General features: G+C 35.7%; 3 protein-coding genes and 1 pseudogene across 3 annotated transcripts in view; 1 reads left to right on the forward strand and 3 right to left on the reverse strand.

Annotated features, from left to right (window-relative positions):
• Positions 1-311: 311 nt before the first annotated feature.
• Positions 312-2,201, reverse strand: LOC135685314 (kelch-like protein 18). The gene has a single exon (XM_065201220.1). It carries the CDS (start codon positions 2,199-2,201, stop codon positions 312-314), a length of 1,890 nt encoding a protein of 629 aa, XP_065057292.1.
• A 64-nt stretch (positions 2,202-2,265) lies between these two features.
• The window catches only part of LOC135685560 (peptidyl-prolyl cis-trans isomerase sig-7), a 43,963-nt gene continuing 20,645 nt past the window's right edge, over positions 2,266-25,583 (forward strand). Inside the window, exons 1-8 of the mRNA XM_089112851.1 lie at positions 2,266-2,465; positions 7,699-7,766; positions 8,333-8,397; positions 9,099-9,216; positions 10,855-10,997; positions 11,124-11,220; positions 12,627-12,743; positions 13,874-13,998. Coding sequence (XP_088968977.1) covers positions 2,396-2,465; positions 7,699-7,766; positions 8,333-8,397; positions 9,099-9,216; positions 10,855-10,997; positions 11,124-11,220; positions 12,627-12,743; positions 13,874-13,998 — 803 coding nt within the window. The 5' untranslated portion in view covers positions 2,266-2,395. The remainder of the gene's footprint in view (positions 2,466-7,698; positions 7,767-8,332; positions 8,398-9,098; positions 9,217-10,854; positions 10,998-11,123; positions 11,221-12,626; positions 12,744-13,873; positions 13,999-25,583) is intronic.
• On the reverse strand, positions 3,542-5,291 carry LOC148958423 (uncharacterized; annotated as a pseudogene).
• LOC135685320 (shaker-related potassium channel tsha2) lies at positions 14,141-19,871 on the reverse strand. The gene is made up of 2 exons (XM_065201227.2): positions 19,361-19,871; positions 14,141-16,200 (listed from the first exon to the last, which is right to left on the reverse strand). Exon 2 carries the CDS (start codon positions 15,276-15,278, stop codon positions 14,163-14,165), a length of 1,116 nt encoding a protein of 371 aa, XP_065057299.1. The 5' UTR covers positions 15,279-16,200; positions 19,361-19,871; the 3' UTR covers positions 14,141-14,162.

Consider the following 25,583-nt stretch of genomic DNA (forward strand, 5'->3'; position numbering starts at 1 on the left):
AATGTAAAGAAACGATTCCTCATAGAAATTGCCTTGTGTGGAAGAAACCTTTAGTCGAAATTTTTATGAGCAACATATAACTTTTGCTACCATATTGAGTTATTTAACCCGTAAACTGTCAGTTGGTGATTCTACAGGCTTTACAAAAGATTCAAATGAGCAACTTTGTTTGTAGACTGCTGAAAATTTGCCCTTAAAGAACTAGCAATGCAAATAAACACCTTAAATACTAATAATATCACTATGAGAACCTTTTGAAATTTTATTATGAAAACGCAATAATCTGCATGGGTAAGCATGCAACAAAATATTTATTCAGACAACGAGGTTGTCATTCCTTGTAATACAGCCAGGCGTAGTTGGACAGTACAGCATTGAATTGCACTAATCTTCATTGGCATTGAGGTGATCTTTGTCCACCGATCTTTAGAAGCATCGTAAGTCTCCACTGTGTTGACGCAGTCACCATCCTTGTTTGTTCCACCCACAAGATAAAACTTGGTGTCACTGACAGAAATCCCACTCATTGAACGTGGTATACCAAGGTATGGATAGGAAATCCATTCATCTGTGGCAATATTGTATACATCCAGGCCTTTGCATATTCCTAGCATTTCCCCTTGCCCACCAACCAGATAAATCCTTTCATTCATGTATACAGCACTAGCATAAGCTCGAGGAGAGAGTAGTGGGGTGGAGGTCATCCAGAAATTTTTCTCTTTGTTATATATTTCCATACTGTCAAGATACTTCCAAGTTGTTGTGGTTCCTGTCCCAGATTTATGGATGCCTCCAAGGGCATAGATATGTTTTTCATCTGCAACAACAGCTGCTCCTCCTCTTGGCATATTCAAAGGTGAGACATTTTGCCATGAGTCTTTTCTTGTGCTATATTTCATGACTAAGTTGACAGAGCCGATTGCAGACATGCCTCCCACAGTGTAGAGCTGCCCATCAAATGCTACAGCTCCTAGAGCGGCCATTGGGTATGGTAAGGAAGACACATATGACCATCTATTTGAGGATGAGTCAAACCGGAGTACAGATGCAATCAACTTTGTTGAGTCGTCTCTGCCCCCAATGACATAGATGAATCCATCACATGTCACAACAGCATGACTATATCTTGGTGTAAAAATTGGAGACAATGGATGCCATTTCCCAGCAGAAGGGACAAATGCATACACATCTTTTGTTGGCTTGGTATTTGACCAACCCCCAACAGCAACAATGCCCCAAACTACCCCCATGAATTTTCTTGGCCTTGTTCTAGTGCTGTCATAAAGGGTTCTATCAGCTGTAGGCAAGTTATAATTACGAGCCTCTTGTACCAGACCCACACAAGCCTCACTTCTTCTGACAAATTGATTCTTTTCTACATTTTCAGATAGGTACAATGGTGACATCAAAGGCATGCGGACACACCTTAAAATCTTGTATAGATTCTTTTCCCCATCATAAGAATTGAACTGGACCCAATGAATTACAGCCTCAAAAACTTCTTCTTCTTTCATCACCTTGAGGTCTTCGCTTTGAACAAAGTCCAACAAAATCTCCAAACTACATTTCCTAAAACCCTCGGTCTTTGAAACCACAACAAAGTTATCTGATATCATACTTTCAGCAGACTGGGCTAGATTTTCACAATCATGCTTCTTGGCAAGCATCAGTATTTCGATTGAATTGGTAGTATTCAGTTTCTTTTCCAAATAAGCAATTGTCATTTCCTTAAGTCCATCCAATTTCAAGAAATTAGCAGTTGCAAGAAGCTGTCTTACATTATCATCATGGATGTACGCTTCACCTGTGTAGATGAAATGAAGAATGTCGTCCATCGCACGTCCGTTGAGATTTTTAAGAGTTATCTTATTTTCATCTTCGCCTGTGATTCTCGAAAAAATGTCGTTGAAAAACGAGCTTGACGCAGAGAGGATACTTCGATGAACTGGAAGCTCTTGGTCATCCACAATAATCTTTGCATCACAAAGTAGATTTTGCTTCCTAAATATTTCCATCTGTTTCATAAGCTGTCCACAGTAGCCCTCTTGAACTTCAATGGCAATAGCATCATTCCACCCTTCTTCGTCATCTTCTCCTCCTGTAGCAGTACCCGCATCTCTGTCCTTTGTGAATTCTTTTTCCGGCTCAGCGCACAGAATGTCATCCCATTCATCAATGTCTACACTATCGTTGTCTGACATGTTACTAAACCTTTTCACCCGAATTCAAAGTAATTTCATATCACCGGAAATTTCGCTCCCCTGCTCGAAAAAATTAATGGCGGCAATTATAGTCTCGCTGTTATTACAGCCTCATAGCCAAATCGAGTCAAGAGCAATATGCCCAATCGTCAAATTAGCGGGAAACACCATACAACAATACAAAAATAGCTAAAATGTCTGTTTTGCTGGAGACAACAGTTGGAGATATTGTCATTGACTTGTATGTTAATGAAAGGAAACGATGTAAGTTGAAATGTGCTCTATATTTCAAGTTGATATTGCATTTTGTGTTGTTTTGTAACTTTAACTTATTTCTTGTCGTCAGTCACACTTATTAATTAATTAGTCTTGTCCTAAGATAGATTTGAGCCCCCTCTTTAACAAGCCAGTGCATGTTGTCCGTGTTATTTTAATAAATCATGTATAATCCCTTAATCATTTGCTGTAGCAAATCACATTAAGTTTTCAAAGTTGAATAAATTATATATGAAGTGGTTTTGGTACGAGACAAGCATTTGTCATCAGTGCGTTGCATGCACTGAAAATTGTGAAATAGCCAGTGGTGCTGCTGAATGCTCTTTTTGATTGTTTGTGTACGCTTTTGCATCATATTGTATGTATAAATTGCCTGATAATTATGGGGGGAGGAGGTAGGGTTAGGGTCATTCCATGTCAAATTTTATATAAAAGTCATGAATTGTCACCCACCCTCTCAGATTTTGATGAATTTAACAATATTGATTCAGTCCCAGAAGAAACCACCTCACCCAAAATTTCAGCACAATAGGTTAAGGCGTTCCAGAGATACGGCCAGTCAAAAGTTGGCTCATTTTAGGGTGTGGTCCGCCCAAAATTTGTGCCAGCAATAAATAATAACATTCAAAGTCCTGTGAAAGTTTTTTTTATCACAATATTTACATCAAATTATCAACACAGTACATTCTGATAGTGCAGATTTCAAATATGACCACCAAAACATCAACAAAGCAAAGCTAGTTACTCAAAAAATAGGTTAAAAGTTTATATTAGACTTCTTAGATTTTGTGACTAGCCAATTTGAATGTCATTTTTTGCAAAGTCTGCAAAATTTTCAAGAATTGAAAATAGTACCAGCTGAAAGCTCTTGAATTGGGCTTTTTAACCATATAAATATTATCATTTGTATATTCAGCATTACTGAGATTATTTGAGTTATATAAGAGTAATAAAATTTGCGAAACTTGTCTCACAACCATTCTGTATGCCAAATGGCTGGCAAAATATTTGTCAAAACATATAGTATTCCTTTTAAAAAACATATAGAAGTAGATATCTAAGATGAAAACTATTACTCATTTACTTCAAGATACCATTTCTTATGTTAAAAAACTTCTGGAATGTTTTGTTAATGTTGTTTAAATCAGCATGTTTTATGCTGTATGTCCTTCCAGTTGCTGTTACTGGAGCATCAATCTTCACCAAGAAATCATTTTCTGGAATGCAACAAACATCAGCTCTAGCTGGCCATACAAAGGTCTGTGCTGGGCCTGAGGGATGAAAAAAGTCTACTTTTGCATCTCTTTCTTCTTTGTTTATCACTTCAACCATGCCAATCCACCACTTGTCATCATAAACGCATGCCACAAAATCATTCTCTTGAACATCCTTTAAGGTTAGAGCTTTGTATATTTCTCCTTTGAAATTGTGGGTTCCTGAAAAACTGTCATCTTCTGATGTACGCTTGTAAGCAATCTCATAGGGACCAATTGGTTCAAAAGCTTCTTGTTCCTGGTACTGTTGATCCCAAGGCAAAACGGTCTTCCAAGCCCTCTCTGACTGACATCATTTCCTCTTTTGTTATAAAAATGAAACTTATGTTATTTATATTTTCACTGCAAAAGAGAAACATATCCTTTGCAGTTAAAATCTGTTGTGAAATTGGTCTTTGTAAACTTGCCCTAGCTGTCAGTCTCTTAACTGCTCCTCCGATGCCATCGCAGGGGGACTTGCCATGGCTTGATGCAAAGAATGTCCAGTTTGCAGATAACCCAAAATCTTGCTGATGGAGTGTCAAGTTCAAGAAATTTTTGTAGTTCTTGTTTTGGGAAGCACAACCATCAGAAAAATATTCTAGTTTGCATATTTTTGGCAATTTAGTTTTGATGACCTGTGTTAATTCTTTTTGAATCTGATATACCAAGCTGGTGTCATGTTCCAGATCATCTGATAAAATACAGAAGGAGTTCTGCATCAGTGTCTCATCTTCTTTGAAATATAAAACAAGTGGGTGCAAGGTACAGCATGGTTTGCTCCAGTGGTAAGACTGGACCTCATCTTGCACCACAAAACTGTAGTTCTCTGCAAAATCACCTAATACAATAGCTGTATCCTCTCCAATTTGTTCTTTGCGAATCTTCAAATACCTTGCTTGACATTTTGCCAGATATGAATGTGAAGTCAATCTATCAATGGTTTTTACTACATGGTCAATGAAACTTTCTAAATCTAGAGTCTGGCTTATAAGTTTTGTACTATCAGTACTCTGCCATTGCTGGAAAGATATTTCCTCGTCTGCACTTGTAAGAGTTTCACTTAGGAAATTTTGAAGATACTGTGTACCTGGGCAATCATCACACCTATGTATCATGCAGGTTTTGCTATCTCGATCACAAACTATCATGTCAATTAAGTCTTTGTAGGTTTTGTCCAGATCTATAGCATCAACAAGCAGAATTGCATTTTGATGTGTGACACACACGCAAACAGAATGAGATCCCTTTGAATCAACAGTGATGCACCATTTTGGACGAAGGGAACAGAACTTCGAGAATCCAATTTTGATGTCAGGCTGTTGACTAACAAAGGTTGCATATAACTCCTTAAGGTTGCACAAAAGAAGGCGTTTTTGTTTGTGAGTGTTATGACTGATGCTCACAAAATCTTTTTTCCCTGGCATAATTCTTGAAAATTCATCATCCTCAAAAAATGAATTTACTGCCTCAATTGTTCTGCTGGGAAGCTCTTTGCCCTTCTTTTTTCCTGGGCAAGCTAAGATACCCTGCTCTGTTTTAAGTTCACGGGCACGTTTTACAAAATATTCAGATATTTGAAAATAAGAAGACGTCTCCTTTATGCTCCAAGATTCTGGTGTAAGTGTGAGTAGCTGGACTTTCTCACTGGAAGAAGCAGTTGACAATTTATCACGAATCTGTTCCATCAGTTTATCAAAGTCATTAGCTTTGGTCATTACAATTCGGCTTAAATGGGGTGCCTCTGCCTCCATTATCTTCTCCTTTTGGACTCCAACGGCTGCAGCAAATGATTGCTTGAATGAAGTAACCGTTGCTTCAAATTTTGAGTTGGCATAAGCAAGACGACGATGCTTGGGTACACTGTGCAGCTTTATTGGTGATTCTCCCAAAACCTCCAAACTTTCATTGATAGCTTCTGTAGATTCAAATCTGCTGAAGGATGATTCAAGGTCAGTTTCACCAAAATCCATTGGTTCTTTATCATGAGATTCAGTCATTACATTATCTTTCTCCAAATGTTCCAACTTTGTTAAACAATTTCGACAAAGCTGCCACCCTGGAACACACACAAACTTGTTTGCTCTTAGCTGTCTAGCCAGTGCAAGGGAAATTTTATGACCACCTTTAACACTTTTTTTGTTATTCTTGAGTAAATTGCAGCATTTTGTAAATCTCCTTTCAAAGTCTGCTCCCAGTTTCCATTCATGGTGAAAGCAAATGCTCATCACCCTCAGCTCATTCTCAAGAGATAATGTTCCAGCTCTCCACAAATAAATCTCTTTCAGGTCATCATCATAGTCATTAAAATCTTTTAACCCAATTTTAGTAGTGAAATGTGTTTTATGACAAGGTTCTTTCAAATACTTTCCAAAGTCACATGAACTATGAGCTTCCAGATCTACCATGTTTCAGCATTGAAAGTCAAAGGTAAACTAGAACATCAACATTTTTAAGGGTATACAAGCTTTTCTACACAGCAATCAACTTCCTTTCAGGAAATAACATATCATTCATAGGAGATTTCTTGAAACAATATTTCCACGCCCACAGAACAGTTTCCTGTTTATATAAGCTTTGGTGTAGGTAACAGGAAATAGAGAGTTAATGATATCATAACAACTTTCTGAAAGAATTGAAAGAGCAGAACATACTGAAATTGCAGCTTTCTGCCCATTAAACCTACTTATTTAAACAACATTAACAAAGCATTCCAGAAGTTTTTAACATAAGAAATGGTATCTTGAAGTTGATTAGTAATAGTTTTCATCTTAGGCATCTACTTCTATTTGTTTTTGAAAAAAATGCTATATGTTTTGACAAATATTTTGCCAGTCATTTGGCATACAGAATGGTTGTGAGGCAAGTTTCGCAAATTTTATTACTCTTTTATAACTAAAATAATCTCAGTAATGCTGAATATACAAATGATAATATTTATATGGTTAAAAAGCCCAATTCAAGAGCCTTCAGCTGGTACTATTTTCAATTCTTGAAAATTTTGCAGACTTTGCAAAAAATGACATTCAAATTGGCTAGTCACAAAATCTAAGAAGTCTAATATAAACTTTTAACCTACTTTTTGAGTAACTAGCTTTGCTTTGTTGATGTTTTGGTGGTCATATTTGAAATCTGCACTATCAGAATGTACTGTGTTGATAATTTGATGTAAAAATTGTGATAAAAAAAACTTTCACAGGACTTTGAATGTTATTATTTATTGCTGGCACAAATTTTGGGCGGACCACACCCTAAAATGAGCCAACTTTTGACTGGCCGTATCTCTGGAACGCCTTAACCTATTGTGCTGAAATTTTGGGTGAGGTGGTTTCTCCTGGGACTGAATATATATTGTAAAATTCATCAAAATCTGAGAGGGTGGGTGACACTGACCTTAAGTTTGACATGGAATGACCCGTTAGCAAAATGATTGCATATGAGCATTGGTTTAAACCTGACCTTTCTTTGGTGTGTTAAGCCAGCATGAGGTTTACATGTAATGCACCCTTGGCTATCAGCTATAAGATCTGTAGGTTTTTGATAATCTGGAAGCCATAAGACTGTGAGATTTAATTGATCCACTGCAGAACTTTTATTCAGTTGCTAAGATGAACTTTGATAAAAGGATGGAAATATCTGTCCTGTTGATGTCTTGAGTTTGGCAAAAAAAGTCAAAGGGTACTTGTAAGCATATCGAGTTGATGTTTCGTCTTAAGCTTAGGGTAGTTAAGGTAAAAACCGGTGCACCCGTACAAATTATTCTTTGAAAACAGTCCATTTGAGAAAATTTTGCTGGTATTTGCCTGGATCCTTGTCTAGTCTAGTCTAGGAATGATATTTTATTACAGTTACTATTGGATACAGGCAAATCATTTAAACAGTTGCTATTAAAGCATGGATAATAAACATGCCATTTCTTTACTCAAATACTTTTTCAATTGTCTAATCAGTTTTATTTTGAATTCTAGGTGCTCTGAACTTTTTGAAGCTCTGCAAGATAAAATATTATAACTACTGTCTATTTTTTTCTGTCCAGGTAATAACTTTGAATAATATTTTTCTAAGTATTTTTTTCATCATTTGTGTGAATGCAGGGGTTCTTTAGATGGGAGCACAATTTGACCCATTTAGATGCTTGACAACATGTAAAATGTATTCACATCAGCAATTAATCAAATAGAAATTGGTGATAGTGTAAATGTTAAACACAATCTAACAGCAAGTCTTCTATTATTTCACTTTTCAATACCAAATTTAACTGCTTAAATGTATGTTTGCCCTCTACTCTGCTTTGCAGTTTAGTTTTAGAGGTATTTCATTCACAGAATCGGTTATGTGTAAGCAATTTTGTCAGCCCATTGCATGTTAGACTAAAGTTGTTTATGATTTATGTAGTGTACTTGTGCTAATGATAATAGTCAAAGTTCTACAGTGCTTTGAAATTGCTAGGTACTGTTCTCTTGGTAGAATTTTTAAGGTCAAAATTTGCTCACCCTTACTAATGGAGGTAACTCAAAATTTTAAGAGCACCATTGCTACTTGATTTACCATATCTGTTGAGAATAATATTTATGCTTATTTTATGTAACAATTTTCTTTTAGAGGAATTATGTCGCCCAAACTGGTGATCCCACTGGTACTGGCAGAGGAGGGGAATCAGTTTTCAAGTATGTTTTGTTATTAACATACCTTATTGTTAGGAGGAACTTTTATTTTTTACCAAATCATTGTTCTCAAGGACACTCACACATACAATTGTGTATACTGAATTCATATGCCTTTTTTCATGTCAAGCACATGACTGGCACCATTTTCTTTTCTTTTTGCCATTTCTGTGATTGAGTGAAACAACATTACCCTACAGGATATGTTTTTCAAAGAATTTTAACAGGGTACTTCCAAAGATTTTTCATTTGTCTGCATTTGATTTTTTTTCTACTTAGCATCTGAAGTTAGTTTTACAAAGACACAGAGAGAGGTTATTGATCTGTGTCCAGGATCTGCTTTTGATGTGATCAAACACAGTATTTCTCATGCCTGGAATTACAGAAAGCTGGTGACTCTCTACATCTAAAGGTGATTTTTTGTCATAGCAGGAACTAAGAGAGGAGAAAAGTGGCCAAGGAGAAGACTGAAAAATGCTGAACTGTATTTGAAGCTAATCTAAAGGGCATGCAACAATTTTCCGTCTGCTCTTCTCACAGGGGGCTCCTTTTTTGGCTTTGCCCAAGGGCCTGAAAAACCTTTTGGTTCTCCTGCCCTGACCCTTATCACTGAGCCATTGTATCACCCAAGGTATCCTAACAACTCACATGCCAATGCTTCTTACTTTTTGAAACTTATTTAGAAAATTTCCTCACTTTTGCAGGAATGTATATGGTGATCAAGCAAAATATTTTGACATTGAAGTTAAGCCTAAAATAAAGCATACAAAAAAGGGGTTGGTGTCATTTGTAAATAATGGAAATAATCAACACGGTTCACAGGTATTTAAGCCTTCCATATAGCTTAATCTTTATGAATTTTTGTAGCATCTTATTTGCAACATTACCTTATCGTTGAAATTTCATTATCATACTTGAACCTTATTTTGTTGTGTAGATGATCAGAAAATCGTCAATAGTTTAGCTACGAGTGCACTCTGTTTGTTGAGGCCATCTTTGATAATCTAATCAATGTTTTTGTTTTTCCTTGACAAATTTGTTTTGGTTCAGTACTAGAATGTCTCAGTCTTTGTAATATGAGGCATGCAATTGCCTGTGCAATCGCCTCGACACACACCCAAATTGACTGAGACAAACAAAACATCACACAAGCAAAACAAGAAATTTGTGAGAAAAAGCCTTGAAGTTTGAAAATATTTTTAAAAGATTTCTGAAGCAGCAGGTAGGCAAAGTCACAAAATTTAAAGGCAGTTCTATCGGTTTCCAAGGGTTTCAAAATATTCCCATACAAGATTTGTCAATGGTGTCCAGAAGTAGTTGTATATTCTATAGTTACCAGATTATCAGGAAAAGTAGCCCAATCAAACAGCAAAGCACCCATCCCTCGATAAGAGGATCCAGGGTTTTTCTCCTGATCGAAGGAAAAGTGTAGGTTTGCCACAAAATCAAAGGATTTTCACTCCATAGAGAGACTTTAATATTCTTTAGATTGGGAAAAAACCCCAATCTACAGAAATTCCTCATACTTAGAGACGCTTTATGAATCTGTTATAATATCCACTATCTTACCAATTCTACTTAAGGCTGCATTTCCACAATGATGGATAAAAAGTTATACGGAGGATCACATTTACATGGTGCCCTACAACTTTCAATACAGATATACTTCCGATTTACCCAAGTAGGGATACAACAGATTTTTCTCAACGAATGGCTGATGAAACCTACCTTGCACATTCGCAAGTTTTCAGTCTTCAGTCAAGATCTGGCACTGCAAAATCATTGATAAAATTATCCCACCAAGTGCTTGTTTTGCCAGATCTTTGTCAAAATTTATGCACCTTTTTCTTCCTGTTGTTTTTTAAGAATTCTTCTGATGGGCTGGATCATTGAAGTGCTCCAATAAACAACATATTATAATATGCTATCAAGCCAAGTGAGCTTTGTTATGAAAAGTGAAGCTTTGAGCTGATATTTTAGCCTCATCCGGATCGCATTCTATTGCATGTGCAAAGAAATCAAGACGTGCAAAACGCTGCACATGGCCTATTTTCATATTGCAAAGACTGGGCTGTGTGTATGTCCACCTAGCAAATAGGTCAAGATATAACTCAATGTATATGTCAGATGGCTTTTACTAATTAGAATACATCTTAAGAATTTCTTCAATGCACCTCAAAGCATTGTACTTTGAAGTATTTTTCATAAACTTCTGTCATAAAGGGTAATAATCTACTCCCATATAAATAACAAAGATGATGTCTAAAAGTCAGTTTCTTGATCACTGATGATCTGTCACTCATTCAGAAGAATTTGAAATATCAGGCTTGCGAGCCTAACAATTATTCCTATGAAACTTTAGATGCAAATATATTTGATCTTGTATATCAATTATGTTTTTATATTCAATTTGGCTTGCATTCAATTTAGTTATAATTTTTTCTTCATTCTTATTTCTAGTTTTTTATAACACTTGCAAACAACTTGGACTATCTTGATGGAAGGCACACAGTTTTTGGTGAAGTATCAGAGGGTTTTGATGTTCTAGACAAGATCAATGATTCAATTTGTGATGACAATGACAGACCTTACCAAGATATAAGGTATGATGAATATTGTAAGATTATTTTCTAGCCATAAAAGATGTCACAATGAACTTTGGGATCATTTGTCCAACAAAATCGCACAAAGCCTTGATTTTGAAATGATTGGTTTTAATCTTTTGATAGATTGAGCCACACAGTAATTCTTGATGATCCATTTGATGATCCGGATGGTCTAGACATTCCAGATCGTTCACCGGAGCCAACAAAAGAACAATTGCAGGTTTGTGGATCTGATTTTGTTTTGATTTCCTATTTCATGATTTTTTTAAACATCTTCTTTATATGGATTGGTTTTATCCAGTGGTTTGTAATAAGCAATGTTGCAATTATTTAATTCTATTGGTCATAAGAAATATCACATATGTTGTGAAAGAGATTAAAAAGACCATTTTCGTAAGGAAATTTTCTCAAGGTCTACACACTGCCCATGTAGGTGGTCTTATGAAGGTCATCAACTGCCCAACAGAATTTTTCTAAAGATAAAGACCTCCATGGATTGTGGAGGAGGTATTAAGGTATCAACTGTTACTGTCAATTTTTCAATAAACTATTTGATGTTATAGGAGCTAACTTTTCCATAAGTACTTTTGAGGAGACACAGTTCTCCAAAGTTGATGATTAGCATGTACCTGTAGTTTTGCAAGGGGCAATCACCTGCATGAAACGAAATGCCTTGATGTGATCTGTCAGGAATACTGATTAATTCAGTGTAAACTTGATTCCATAAGACAGGATTCAAGGCTTGCAGTATATCTGTGACTTTTGGTAAAACTAAGTGCTCTTTCAATCTTGTCTGTCATTAGCATAACTATTTATGTATATTGTATATTTAGTGTTTAATTTTCATTTAAAAGATAAAGGCATCATTATGATAAACAAATAACATTAACAACTTTGTGGTTGGAACAAATCTCTACATAGTTCAAGTTTCAATTCAATATGCAAAAATTTAATTTTCTGAGAGATGTGCTTTGCATATCTGAATTGGTTTGTTCAACTATATGTCTTGGTAAACTGTTCAACATCAACTCAGGCAAATTTGAATACCAATATTTCAAGAATGTGTATTTTGTAAATTTTTATTTGCATATATTACAATTCAGATAGGTGTATTTAAAATGAGCTGGTAAGTAAGCATTTATCTGAGGAAATTTAACTATCACACCCAATATCTTATTAAAAGCAATTAAATTTTTGTGACAGGCGACACGTCCCTTTTTGTTTGTTATGTTAAATTAGATCCATTAGGATGTTTATGACTTTTGATTCACATCCCAAGAAAAGGCTTCTTTCTATAGAACCACAGTCTAGTTATTGCGTTTGTATCAAAATATAAATTTCGCTTAGCCTATTGGTTATACAATGCTTGCAGGCTACCTCTAGCGAAGTTTAATTGTAAAATAATGGTTTGTCATATATTTTTGTAGAACAGTTCCATACAATCCAATGTGTCCTACTGGATATTATCTGTTAAATAACACAAATTGAATGCATGTTATGTTTTAGTTTAGTTACTATGTTTTAACCATGAACTAGCTAGTCAGGATCCCTTGAATACTTTGCGCTAATATTCTAACAATAATCGATAGAATTGAGTGGCTGATACCTATTTTCATATTTTGTTAGTCTGACCGAATTGGAGCAGGTGAAAAGATAGATGAGTACGAAGGGAAGACGATAAAAGAAATGGAAGAAATCATAGAAGACAAAGATCTCCAAATAGGCACGCAGATTCTTCAGACGGTATTGCATTTGTCAATTCTTTCAACCGATTTAAATATTCATATTCGGAATGTTTGTTCAAAGATGGCTCATTGAGCTTTTTATAACCTATGATCTGCAAAGTTATTCATATTTGATGATATTCAAATTCATTTTTGGAACTGTAAAATTTGAAGATTGTACAAAACTCTAAAAACATAGCATACTTTAGCACTTCTTGTTCGACACACTTGAAAGCATAAGCGTCGATAATGACCGAAAGTAAGTAGAAAATTTATATCCAGGTGGGGATCGAAAGCAACGTGAGAGACAGAAAGAGGCGTTTCATTGGTTCTTGTTTTTTACCAATCAGCAGGCCCTAACCTCTCACTGAAGTGACGACCCCAGAGGAGAAAACGAACTCTTTCTGTCTACACAAGGCAGGATTCTTTGTTTTGATGAAAACAGATTCCGAAACTTCTAAATGAAAAGACGACCTTCCTGCTCAATAATTTTCAAATTCTTCTCACGTTGCTTTCTATCCACACCTGGATAAAGATTTTCTGCTTACTTTCAGTCATTTTTCGACGGTCGGTCATAACTTTTAGTCTCTATACTCTGAAGAGTGTCTGACGAATAGTGCTACAGTATGCAATGTTTCCGCTATTTCGTGCCATCTTCAAACATATGATATTCAGAGTCACTAATACGTAGCAGTTGCAAATATCGAAAGCAGGAAGGAAGATCATTAAAAACAAAATAATTTCTGCTGCAACAGCTAGATCATGCTTTGCTTCGATTTCTTCTTTATTCTGTTGATATTGTTACGTTAATAAGTTCTTATTGACTTTTTTTTATTTTCTTCAAGGCAGAGTCTCTCTCACCTTTACTTTTTGCCATATAGAAATTGTTGCTTTTGTAAATATGATGAAAGTGATCTCAAATATGTGGTGTTTCTCAATATACCTAAATTTTAGGAATACTACTGTATCGTTTTTAAGAATTCTGAAATCAGATTTAATAGATCATTGTATCATAAATCATAGTTTTTGAAACTTAGAGAGTATGTAATTGGAAAATCAACTAAATTTCGATTTTAAATCAAATCATATGAAGTCATCTACATACTTTTTGTTGTTGTTGCTGTAGCTGCTTAGTTTTCCTTTCTTTAGATCGGAGATATACCAGATGCCGACCTAAAACCCCCTGAAAATGTTTTATTCGTTTGCAAGCTTAATCCTGTTACTACCGCTGATGATTTGGAAATCATCTTTTCCAGGTTCGGACAAATTTTAAGGTAAGTCAACATTCTGACATCAGAATAATTTTTTACTATCTATACTAATGGTCTGTATGGCGTTGTTGGAATAATTTTTTTATTAGTTTGGTATATTGTTGAAACTGTTTTGTAGAGTGAAACTAAAAACATACCACTAAGCGCAGTAAATGTTATTCAAGCATTTATTCGGAAACTAAATCTGGCCCGACATGCAAATGAAACTTCTTCGAATATAAATTTAAAAGTTTGCCACCTAGAGACAACAATGGCACTGTCAATGTGAATGCGGCTAGTGCTGTCACACCAGAGCCAATTACCTTTCCTTGCCATGTTTCTGGTATGATATCGCCGTAACCAATCGTCAGAACGGTTTGTACTGCCCACCACATTGAATCCGGTATGCTCTTAAACCGCGTGTTTGGCTGCGCCATTTCCGCGTAGAATGCCATGCTTGCCCAGAAAACACTTGTCAATAAAATGTACATACACATTGTTAGTATGTCAAGAACACAGTTGTTTAGTATGTTAACGACTGTTGCCATGGTACTATTTTTCACCGCCAAGCGCAGTACCCGGACTATTCTTATGATGCGGACGATCTTTAGTAAAGTGACGTCATACACTTGCGACGGATCCACGGCAAGGATAACAAAAAACGGCAAAAACGCCGTAAGATCGATGACATTTAAAGCCGAAACCATGAAGATCATCTTTCTTGGGGAAGCAATGAGTCGCAACGTGTATTCCATAAAGAAAAGAATGTTCAGTGTCAGTTCAGTCAAGAAGTATGGATCTTCAAAGAGTATGTCTTTCCGCGTATGTGCAATGGAGGGTATTGTTATAGTACACGCTAATACAATTGAAGCTAAAACCATAAGTGAACTGATTGCTAAGTATATTCCAGTACTGATACCAGTTTCCTCGCTTTCCATTGTTCTGTATAGAAGTTCCTGGAAGCGGAAGTTAAAATTCATTTCTGTTTTGTGCGATTGAATCGCCAGGCCGTCTTGTTGTTTTACTTTGTTGATGGCCCTCTCGTCAAGCTCGAAGCGTCTGCATTCCCGCAGAAATTCCTCGGGTGATATTAGTGAAGGACGTGACAATATTCCATTTGATTGATAATAAAACAGAATAGCGTCGAATGTTTCTGCTCTGCACGAAAAAGATATCTTGTTATTGGTCTCAGGCAAAACTTGCCTTGCTTTTCTCCCCAGCAATGTATCGGGGAAACGACAAAGTGTTTTCATCGAAGTCTCGTATTGAGTGCCACGGACGTTTATCAGAACCCGATCAGACATCGTAGTAAAACATCACATCTCAAATGTTTTCTGTTTTTTCATTAAATATTTTTATTTTAGATCACAGTTTATCGCTACAATCTACCATAGGCTTGGCAGTTAAGAAAAATCCAACTGACAGATTTTTCATCTTATATCCCAGTCTTGCATTAGTAATCCTCGAATAAACTGTTTAATCATTTTATTTGGTCACCAGATTGAGTTTTATCTGTTGATTATCAGATATTTCTATCTGCCGTTCGATTTGCTAATCCATGATAATCCAGTCTGATGATTTGATTTCCTTTCTTCCACAGTGCCAGCTTTTTCACCTGATTACCTATTACTTATGCCGATCGCTCGCGATGGCATGTTCCCCGGTATTGATATCTTGCTTTGATTGTATCAAATTGAATTCTTTGACAATCAACCTAACCAAAACTGACCAGCACTGTATTTCCACCTTTGCTGATTCGAACTGATTTTGATCAATGCATCAGCTGTTGGTGCTTTGTAGTTGCAGTGACTCACTTCATTACCTCAATCACTTCAATCATAAATTGATCACGTTATCAAAACCATCGGTTAATCATTTTTCCTACCATTCATTATCTTTCACTTTAATCGTGGCCCTGTCTTCCAGCAGATTTTGCTCTGTAATCTCTTCATTCATAAATTGCCTTCATGAAGTCTTCCCTGCACAATCGATTTATGCTTTGTTGTTTTAAAGTCGCGTTTCAAAACCAGATCAAAACCAATATTTATTTAAATTTTCGTTTTTTTCTATGTACTTTGTGAGAGCAGTTCGATCACATGATTTTTCTTTCTATCGCAGCCACTATTGTTATCACAGCGTTCTTTTCATGTCGATTACGATTTTTGGACTCATTTTTTATCCTGTTTGGCTTACCAACTCTGTTCTGCTGCCTTGAATTCACTTAAGCTAGAAACAAACAAAGTTTAACATCTATATTTCAATCAAAAGTTTTATTAAGAACGGCTTACCTAATATGTTATTGGATCTATTTATGTATGCCGATTTGTTTTCTTCTTTTGTTCTTAAGTTTTATTAACACAAAAAGATAATTTCTGTCGCTTTATACTTGAGATTGAATTTTGATTTTTGTTTTGAATGGTTTGTTATCTTGGGAGCAACAAATGTTGCCGAATAAGTCTTAAAGAAAAAGTATAAATTCGTTACCTGTGTTTAAACAGCAAATTTAGATTTAGCAAGAATTTTCTTTTTCAAAAGTAACAGATCCAGAATTCCGTATCTCTATTGTGAATATGAATTGAATGAAACATGCCAGGAATTAAGTTTGACTGCAGGCCAATAGTTTGTAGAGAATTTCACAAATACTCAATTTTGATTTTGATACTGTTTGGCAATTTTCGATCAGTTGTACTAGAAAAATTTACATTTCTGATACTCAGAACCATTTGTTCTCATCTTTGGTTTTGTTTTCTATTCGGATATACTTTTGCTAGGCTGATAACCAGCAAATTATTCTAGCGTAAATTATTATTGCATTATAGTCATTCTTTGGTTCATTTTTGTCTTTTTACCTGAAAATTTGCGAAAGTTTCAAGAAACTTTGAGTTCTCAATTCGTATGAAAATTAAAAGTACTCGGCATTAAAGGAGTGTATATCTTCAAGACATTGATTAATACGGCTGATGCGATTTCACTAATTATAAGTCCAAAAGGTGCCATGTTTATCCGATGTCCCCTCAGTTACGAATCCTGTTAATATCAGGCATTGCATCTTCTGCTTCGGGTTAAGCCTGCAGCCTAGAAAGCGTAGGCCACAAATCCCAGAATCCTTAACAACTCCTACATTGCCTAACTTCGTTTTCACTATGGTTTTTCTGTCTTCCCATTCCTTATCTGGATAAGCTCATCTGAAAAAGAATAAAAACATTCCCACCACATTTTCCTCCCTTTTTCTTCCCGTCTTAAAAAATCTTCTGTAATTTTCAAGCCACAGTTTCAAATTACCATTTTGCTTGTAATCGGGATTTTTCTGATGAATTTAGACGAACGCTGATCTCATATGACCTTACATTTAAATTTTTTATAATTCCTTTGAAAACTGCTTAATTTTTGTTTGTTAATGTTAAGATATTGTTTCTTGGGACTTTTAAGTCACGCCAAAAGCTAGTAGAATGATAACTAAAAGAAGCCAACTAGGCGGGCCTACTTTTTTAAAGGCAATTTAAAACGACACAACGTCCAAACGATACCACAGAAAACATGGAAGTGCATAGGAAACCTATGGACGTTAACAGTTAACTACAATTTATTTTAAATCTGTCCCAAATAGATGCAGAATGATCCAGGAATAGAATAATTGATGTTGAGGATGTTGAGGGTTGCAGGTAGAGCTCTCGGTTATGCAAGACATCATTTGATTAGAATTTTAGCACAAATTTCAGTTCCGAGTAAATCCTAAAGATTTTGTAATTACAAAACAACTGAAAAATGATTCACGAAGGAGTAGGACAAACTGGTTATCAAAGCCTAGCAATGTCTGGATGTATTTTTGCGTAGCATTGATAATTTCAATGTTAATAACATTCCTTTCTGATTGTTCGAAGAAAAACGGTTTTGGTCTATGCAAAGTTAAATTATAAGTCTTTAGTTTACGTCCATGCGCCCTTTAGCCCATGGTTCAGAGTGTATCACCTAACGAATAATTACGAAACCAATCAGCAATGGATTTGTACAAACTTGATGGATGGTTTATAAGGGGAGTGAAAAACCATTGAAGAGCAAATAAAAGATTGATTGGAATAGTTTGGGCTTGGTAATTGAAATTTGGAAAAGCATACTCAAAAAATCGCAGTTTTTTTCGTGATTTTACAGAACCATGGTGACCAAAGTAACCTTTTGTGCTTTCTTTCATCCAGCATTGCTCAGAGTATAAAGCCTTGAGCTGTGACCCAAACGTGAAATTTTTTATCCAATTATCGATGGGAAACAATGTTAGCGGAGGAATAATGCCTTCCAAATCGCCTTGTGAAAAGACGTTTTAGTCTTTGCCAGGCTTTTAACATTTAAATGCATATCTTGGTATCATTTCAGTATCAGTTTAAACAAATTTGGAGATATTTTTTTGACTTCATCCCTGTAGTCAGATAGCTATGCAAATTGTCGGAGAAATCATTGCTATTCGGAGCCAATGATTTTATATAAGCCAATGTTATTGCTTATTCGATATAATACTGCGAGACTAAAACGCGTGCTAGAAATCCAAGCTCCAATTTCGCGAGAAGGTATCAATTATCTTACAACGGAATCGTCCAGCAAGCTTACACGCATTTTACAATTAAACGAAACGTGTAAATAGATTCTTATCGATATTGCTATGTAGATGATCTTGTTCTTTGTCGTTTAAATGCTTTTTGTAACTCGGCTGTCACAAAAGCTTTTGATCGAAATTCACCAGAACAATTAATTTCCTAATCATTCCTGACGCCAAATCTTTAAGCTAGACTGCTAGGCGTAATAAAAACGGACATGGTTTTGCAGGAGAAATATCCTTCTTCTGTCTCAATAATGAAAACAAATGGAAAGTCTTCTTGCACTGAATGGTCAACTTTATTTAACTCTAAGCATTTTATGGCACTCGCTGTTTAAAACTTAGTTCAATTGTTTGCTCTTGTCTACACCATTTTGCTAAATAATGCCTTGTTTACCCTTCATTACCAAATTTGTAACTAGATTAAAAGTGCTGGGAGACAATCGAACGTCTGTTTTGTCAATTAGACTTTGTAGATTCGGCTGTAAAAACATGATTTGGAGATATGGCATATGGATACGAAAAAATACAAAAAGTGTCCTAATGTTATCAAATACCTGAATTGGTAGTTTATAAATGAACCTCCGCCAAAGAAGATGTCTATATAGGTCATCCATATAGTTGGCAGTTGTCTGGTGATCGCATTAAGCGTAAAATTAAAAGTTGCAACTTAAAACCGTCCTGTCTTTGCACCAAAGTGTATAGATACAAATAATCTATACACGAAAATCCCCATTGCAAAAGCAATTTACTTTGATGTTTAGTTCATTCATATGTTTATATAAATGTCTGGACACTTACCGGATCATAACCACGATATATTTACAGAGAACCTGTTTGAAATAGTTATTCGTAAATCTGATAAAACTGCCCTTCAGCCTCTGTTTATTCTAGAAAACTGTCCTAATTCCTCTCTTCTTATTGACTAAATTTTGAAGCATTGACGATAAACATACAAAACTAATATGCATTTCACCCAGCTTTCACCAAGATCTCATTTTTCTGCAGTAAAGATCGTAAACTGATATCCAGCATGCAGTTTGCCGCTAACATATCCTCGTAATCTGTTTAAATATTGCGCTATAAAGCCGTACTTTTTTCTCGTTTGTTTTTCAAATGCTTAGCGTCTCTTTCATTTCTTTGCATGTACCATAATGCTATTTTTTTTGAAAAGCAAATCCTTTTCAGTGAGTTTAAACAATTTTTATTGTCGTCTTTTTCAGTTTTTATAATGTGGTTTAGCTTGAATACAGTTTATTATAAGGAAAGAATACTTTAGGCTTTTAGGCTTTTAGAAGTGAAACAATTGGATTTTGTGAATCTTTTTGATAACCTTCTCACCCTGATACGTCTTAAAATTTACGTTATTGTGTATGCAGAATGGCCTTTGTGGTTGTTCAACTTGCCAGCATTTTGTCATTTGGAAATTGATTTGATGAGAAAAGCGTATGTGATATTGCTTGGCTATCGCAGTGAAGATAATCGGAATACCTGTATCTAACGACGCGAATTCGAGATTACAAGCAACCGAGGCAACCTCATGCAAGAAGCTTGATACATTTAAATGGGGCTTCTTTTTAGGATTATCAAATACTTTAAACGTAAGCACTTTAAAACTTTAAAACTAGTCCCTTTAATCAATGCTCATTTTGTAGACCGTTTTTATTCTAAGCCAGATTGAAAGGAAACATTTGATGGAGCAACTCCATTCGACTCGCGTTTTCGTGGAACCTGAATCACAATTGATACCAATTCTAATGATCACAAATTTGATTGTGGTTAGTTTTTTCAAATGCAAAATTTTGATTTTCCAATTCGTTTTATGCTAGGTTTATTATTAGCGATACGCTCCCCTCTGTTTCTTTCTTTCTTTCTTTCCATCTTGGGTTTTCATTTTTTTAGTATCTCATATTGATTTGGATTCATAAAATCTTATGATCATGAATATGTTTCGTCATCGAATCTTGGCGTGAGCCATACGTTCATATGTGCATGAAATACATACACAAATATTCGATCAGAGGCAAAAAGGAAGATTTACAACCATGTCAGCTTATTGTGTCGTGCAATTTTGTCTTTAGAAATCAAGCTTAATGCGCTGTCGTGTATAGAACGTTGATTAAGTTTTAATGTCTAGAAGGGAACATTTTTGGGAACCTTAAATGATTTCGTCAAATCGAACTTTGCCTGCTTGAAAGTCTCTCTCTCTAAATTGCTTTGTACCCAGTGTCAAGCGTTGCCACAAATGAATGCATTTACACATTTCTTGTCATTTCCTGGAATCTAACGGCTTTTTATTTACTTACTTACGCACCTTTCTTCATTTGATAATTCATTGCTGTGTGAAAGCCAACGAATTAATATTGAGTGTCATTGTAATCCCAATCAAAACTAGAGATAACGAAGCAGACTTACATATCACAACTCACAGCGTGACCATATCTGACTGGAATGATAGCCAACAAGAATTCAAGACGAAGCGACGGTTTATGTCTATTTATGCTCGAATCAACTCCAGGTCAAGGCTAATTACTGTCCCTTTCTGCGTTGATTGTTTTTGTCGCAAGAAATAAAAGAGCGAAGGTGTCCCTGCATCTATAATTTATACTGCATCCTTTGTAATCACCTCGTCACTGACAAACTGCCCAGTGTAATAATTAGTTTTTATGTTTTTGTAGTTTTACGCTTGTAGAATAAACTTATTGCCGATCATTCGAAGAACTACTGCCTTTTTAATCAAATTCAGCGCCTTTTTCCATAATCTGCATCTAAAGTTGCAGGTCGCTTTCGTGTTTTGTTCAAGAGGACGAGACTTTACTCTTTAAGTTGTTCTTGTTTTTGAATTATTACCGTCGGCTTTTTTGCTAGGTAATTGATTTGAAAAGGGTCTGTGCCTTTAAATCAGCCTTGTTTTTCTAGTCTCATACTTTTCTTTTAATCACCAGAAACTTTAAAATAATCTATCGCATTTCATGCTGTTCTACAACTTTTGAATAATTGATTTTCCTTTCGACGAAACCATTTTAAATTTGACCTCTATGAGTGCTCGCCTACTTACGCTCTCTTGTCACCACTGGCCTCTTCTTCTTTGCACACCTTCATTTATTACATGTTTTCTATGCCCGTCTACTATTCTCATTGCCCGTCAACTTCATTATTCTCATTGCATTGAACACGGTTCCTGCTGACTCAATCCAATGCTTGTTTGTGTTTAACTTCTCTTTTTAAGAGTTTCTCAAAAAGCCTGTCTTCATTTTAATCAACTGGATATGCAGCAAGTCGTTTATTTAAAATCACAACATTCAGGCGTTTATTTAATAGAGGTTGCTTATTCAGCACGGGGCGACTATCCTCGGGGGAGGGGAGGTACCTTAACATGTTTGAAGGTATGGGGACAGTCCATTATTTAGGGGTACCTTTTTCCTGAAAAGTGCGGAATTATCGGTATCAATTTTGAAATTTGTGCGGAACTATCGGTATCAGTTTTGAAATTTGTGCGAAACCATGGGTACCATTTGAAGAAACATGCAGAATTATTAGTACCATTTTGGGGAAATATTGCAAAATTATTAGGAAGAATATATAGCATTAAAAAATGAATGTCCAGTTAGAAATATGTGTAACATTAAGATTTTGGGGCATAGGACATGCAGAATTTGGTTGATGATTTTTTATGTGCTTTAGAAATTTTGTTTGCTCTGCAGAATTATGGGTATAGTTTTCGTCATGTTTGCGGAATTATGAATCACATTTTTTTAGACATTTGCTGAATTACGGGTCCAACATTTTAACTTAAATGGCACGTCCCCGTCCAAAATTAGGCATAGTTTATCCCCCGAGCGGCTATCATACTGGGACGATTACTCAACAGGGATGATTATTCAACAGGGAAGATTATTCAATAGGGGTTCGTTTATCAGCAGTAGGTTTTTATTCGACAGGGGCGATTATTTAAATGGTGCAAGCATTCAATAGGGGCGTTTATTTGACAAAGGGTGATATTTCAGTATGGGCGATTGTTGAAGGGGGCGTTTATTAAGAAGGGGCTGTTATTAAAAAGGGGTGATTATTAAGCATGGTATGCTTATTCAGCATGATACAAGGATCCCCCATAGTTTAAACTAGAAAAATTTATAGGAAACTATTATAGGAAGGTTATAGGAAGCTATCGCCATTCAGTGTGTGCATACTGTGAAGAATCCCTTGTGAATAATCTAGAATAAGTATCTACAATAACTATCAACGATGAAGAAAGAGCAAATGGCGAAACAAAACTTGACCATATTGAGAGAGGATCCCTGCTTGCACTCAAGTGAGTGGCCATACCAAGACTTACAACCTCTAGAAAAGAAACATTTCTGTCAATTTTCTTCCAATCCATTGAATCCTTTCCTTCCACTGCCACGCCTAGCCCTGTTCATCCCTGCCTTGCCCTGTTTACCCCCCCCCCCCACTCCAGATAAGGAACCTCAAACTATCCTCTGCTCCACAACCTTTATTTCAATAGCCACATCAAACCCTACGAATAATATTCAAAGTAAGTAAAGACATTTTTATGCATTTTATATCCATACTTAAGGCATTTTAGGTTTATTGCTTTAGGTGTCAAGGAGCCAAAACATTGGCCTGCCCCTGGGCCCAGCGTGGCTGTCGACTGCCCTGCTAATACCTTATGTCGATTGCTACTTTTTTTTTAAAAATACATTTGTATATTATATATATTTATATAATCTTTTATGTTCTATTTTGTTTTTATGTAGCAAGCAGTTTTTATGTCTCTCTTAAGATTCATGCAGATGAACATGGCCCTGGGTACCAGAGCCACACAAATTCGTGGACGGAAATAGATTTAGTGGACGGAAATAGATTTCGTGGACGGAAATAGATTTCGTGGACGGAAATAGATTTTGTGGACGGAAATATAATTCGTGGACGGAAATAGAATTCGTGGACGGAAATAGAATTCGTGCTTCTCCGCTCCTATCCTCTATTTCTTCACTCGGAATTTGGTGGCTATGGTACCCAGGGAAGCTGATGAGTTGCCTAATATTTCTGCCTGGTTAAAGCTTATTTTCTTTATAATGTTAAAGGACACAAGTTGTGACCAGGTCGAAATGACTTAATTTAAGTTAGCACACTTTGCTTGGTTAGTTTTTACCTTTCATTTCTAAATGCGCAGTTTCAGGCAACCACACTTATTGTGGAGCCTGCCCATGAAGAGTTTCAAGACTTATATGTCTAGATATATATTTATCAACTGTATTATATAGTATGTATATAGACTATATATAGATATTAGATTAATAGAAAATACCTCATCTACGGTCCCCAGTCGAAATTTCTTTGTGAACGGCTCGCCCGTTTCATTGAGACTGCTTTTGGTGAAGAAATTTGGCTAAAGGGACAGATAGAATAAGCTTTGATCATGAAAACTTAAAATTTCTAAAAGTTTGTTTGAGCTACGGACATTTTTAGAAGGAAAAATAGCGTTTGTCGCAATAAGCACCCATCTCTTCATTAACGGGCGTTGATAAGGGAAAAGTGCACGGCAAAAAAATTATTTGACCCTAGGACACTCTTTTGTCAATGGGCGCTTATTTGGTCATTTACCGTATAACTCAAATGTCAAAGTTTTTAACAGTCTCTCCATCCTCCACTCCCTTAACCTTTAGGGATTCTTAAAGGCGAGGTAATTGGTGTGTGTATTTTGAAATGAAACACCGGGACACTACGAGAATATATTCTAATTTTAGCCAATTTAAATTCACGGAAACCAGCAACAGATTGGTGATTGATAACTCTGTTGTTTTGAAAGTAGTTTTAGATTGTCGTGTTTTTTTTGTCTTGGAGTTTTGCCACTGTCAACTCACCGAGACCCGATCAGCCACAATCAGCCAATCAGCCATTTTGTAATCCTTCGCTGTTCGGAGTTACAAGTTTGGATCAACTGTAGTGATTTTGGGGAATTGAGAGAATTATATAAGAATCAAAGCAGTTTTATCTAACTAGGATTTCTATTATGTGGTTCATCTACTGCTGATCACCTCTATGATAATCTTAGGAAATTTATCTAGACTAAATCAAACAACAACGTTAAGGGCTGATATTTTCCTGTCTTTACTGCTCTCGGAGATATCTTCTTCTCACTACACTCACAAAACAGGAAGTAATCAAGTTTTTCTTGAATCGAAAAGTGTCAAAATGGCTTCAACATCCAATTTCTGTACGCTTGCTCCCTATTATTTTTTACTATCCTTACTTTCCCATATATAATTCGATACATTATTTCCTAATTTCCAGGTTTTTCTCGAATTCTCGCTATGTTTCCAAAGTTGTATAAGTTTTCCACCCCCAATCTCTACATCTGGGAAAGTTACCCTTCCTTTTCCTGTTTAGGTTCGGTACGAATGTAGTTCATTTGTCCAATCCATACCAAATTGTTAAGGTGCAGTGATGAACAGTAAAAGTGTGCAATGATAAAACTAGTAATTATGGTCAAAGCGGGCAAATAAATTTTCCACACTTTTGACAAAGTTTGATAGCCTGAACATACCCAAGGTCACAAAGAGAGGAGACGAGTGGTCAAATTCCATAGGTATTACGTCATTGTTATTGTTTGTATTTATAATTATTTAAACTTAATTAGCTTATTTTGAAAATTTTTGTATGTAGCTGAATTTAGAAATTATAAACTGAAACTGAAAAAAACTAGGGCCACAAGGTATAAGGAACCTCTTCAAGTAATGAAAATTGTAATATGTTATGATATTTTATAATATTTTATAATTCGTTAGGTCAAGTCAAGGAAATATTTCGTGTCTCTTATGACATCTCTTATTAAACATAACCGAACATAACCTTCATACTACAATCACTCTTGATCCTACAACTATTCTATGCTATAATAACAGAAAACAGGTACTAAAACAGTTTGTGTCTATATACTACAAAATCGGTTTCAAGAATTTCATTAATCAAACGTAGAAGAAGTTTGGCTAAAAAAGTTAACTTTTTTAAACGTATG

The sequence above is a fragment of the Rhopilema esculentum genome, chromosome 15 (genome assembly GCF_057945365.1).
Source record: "Rhopilema esculentum isolate cy_ngs chromosome 15, ASM5794536v1, whole genome shotgun sequence".
Classification (NCBI taxonomy): Eukaryota; Metazoa; Cnidaria; class Scyphozoa; order Rhizostomeae; family Rhizostomatidae; genus Rhopilema; species Rhopilema esculentum.

What these genes read in the sequence shown, in the direction of transcription:
- LOC135685320 (XM_065201227.2), bottom strand. Translation starts at nt 15,278, where the DNA reads ATGTCTGATCGGGTTCTGATAAACGTCCGTGGCACTCAATACGAGACT.
- LOC135685314 (XM_065201220.1), bottom strand. Translation starts at nt 2,201, where the DNA reads ATGTCAGACAACGATAGTGTAGACATTGATGAATGGGATGACATTCTG.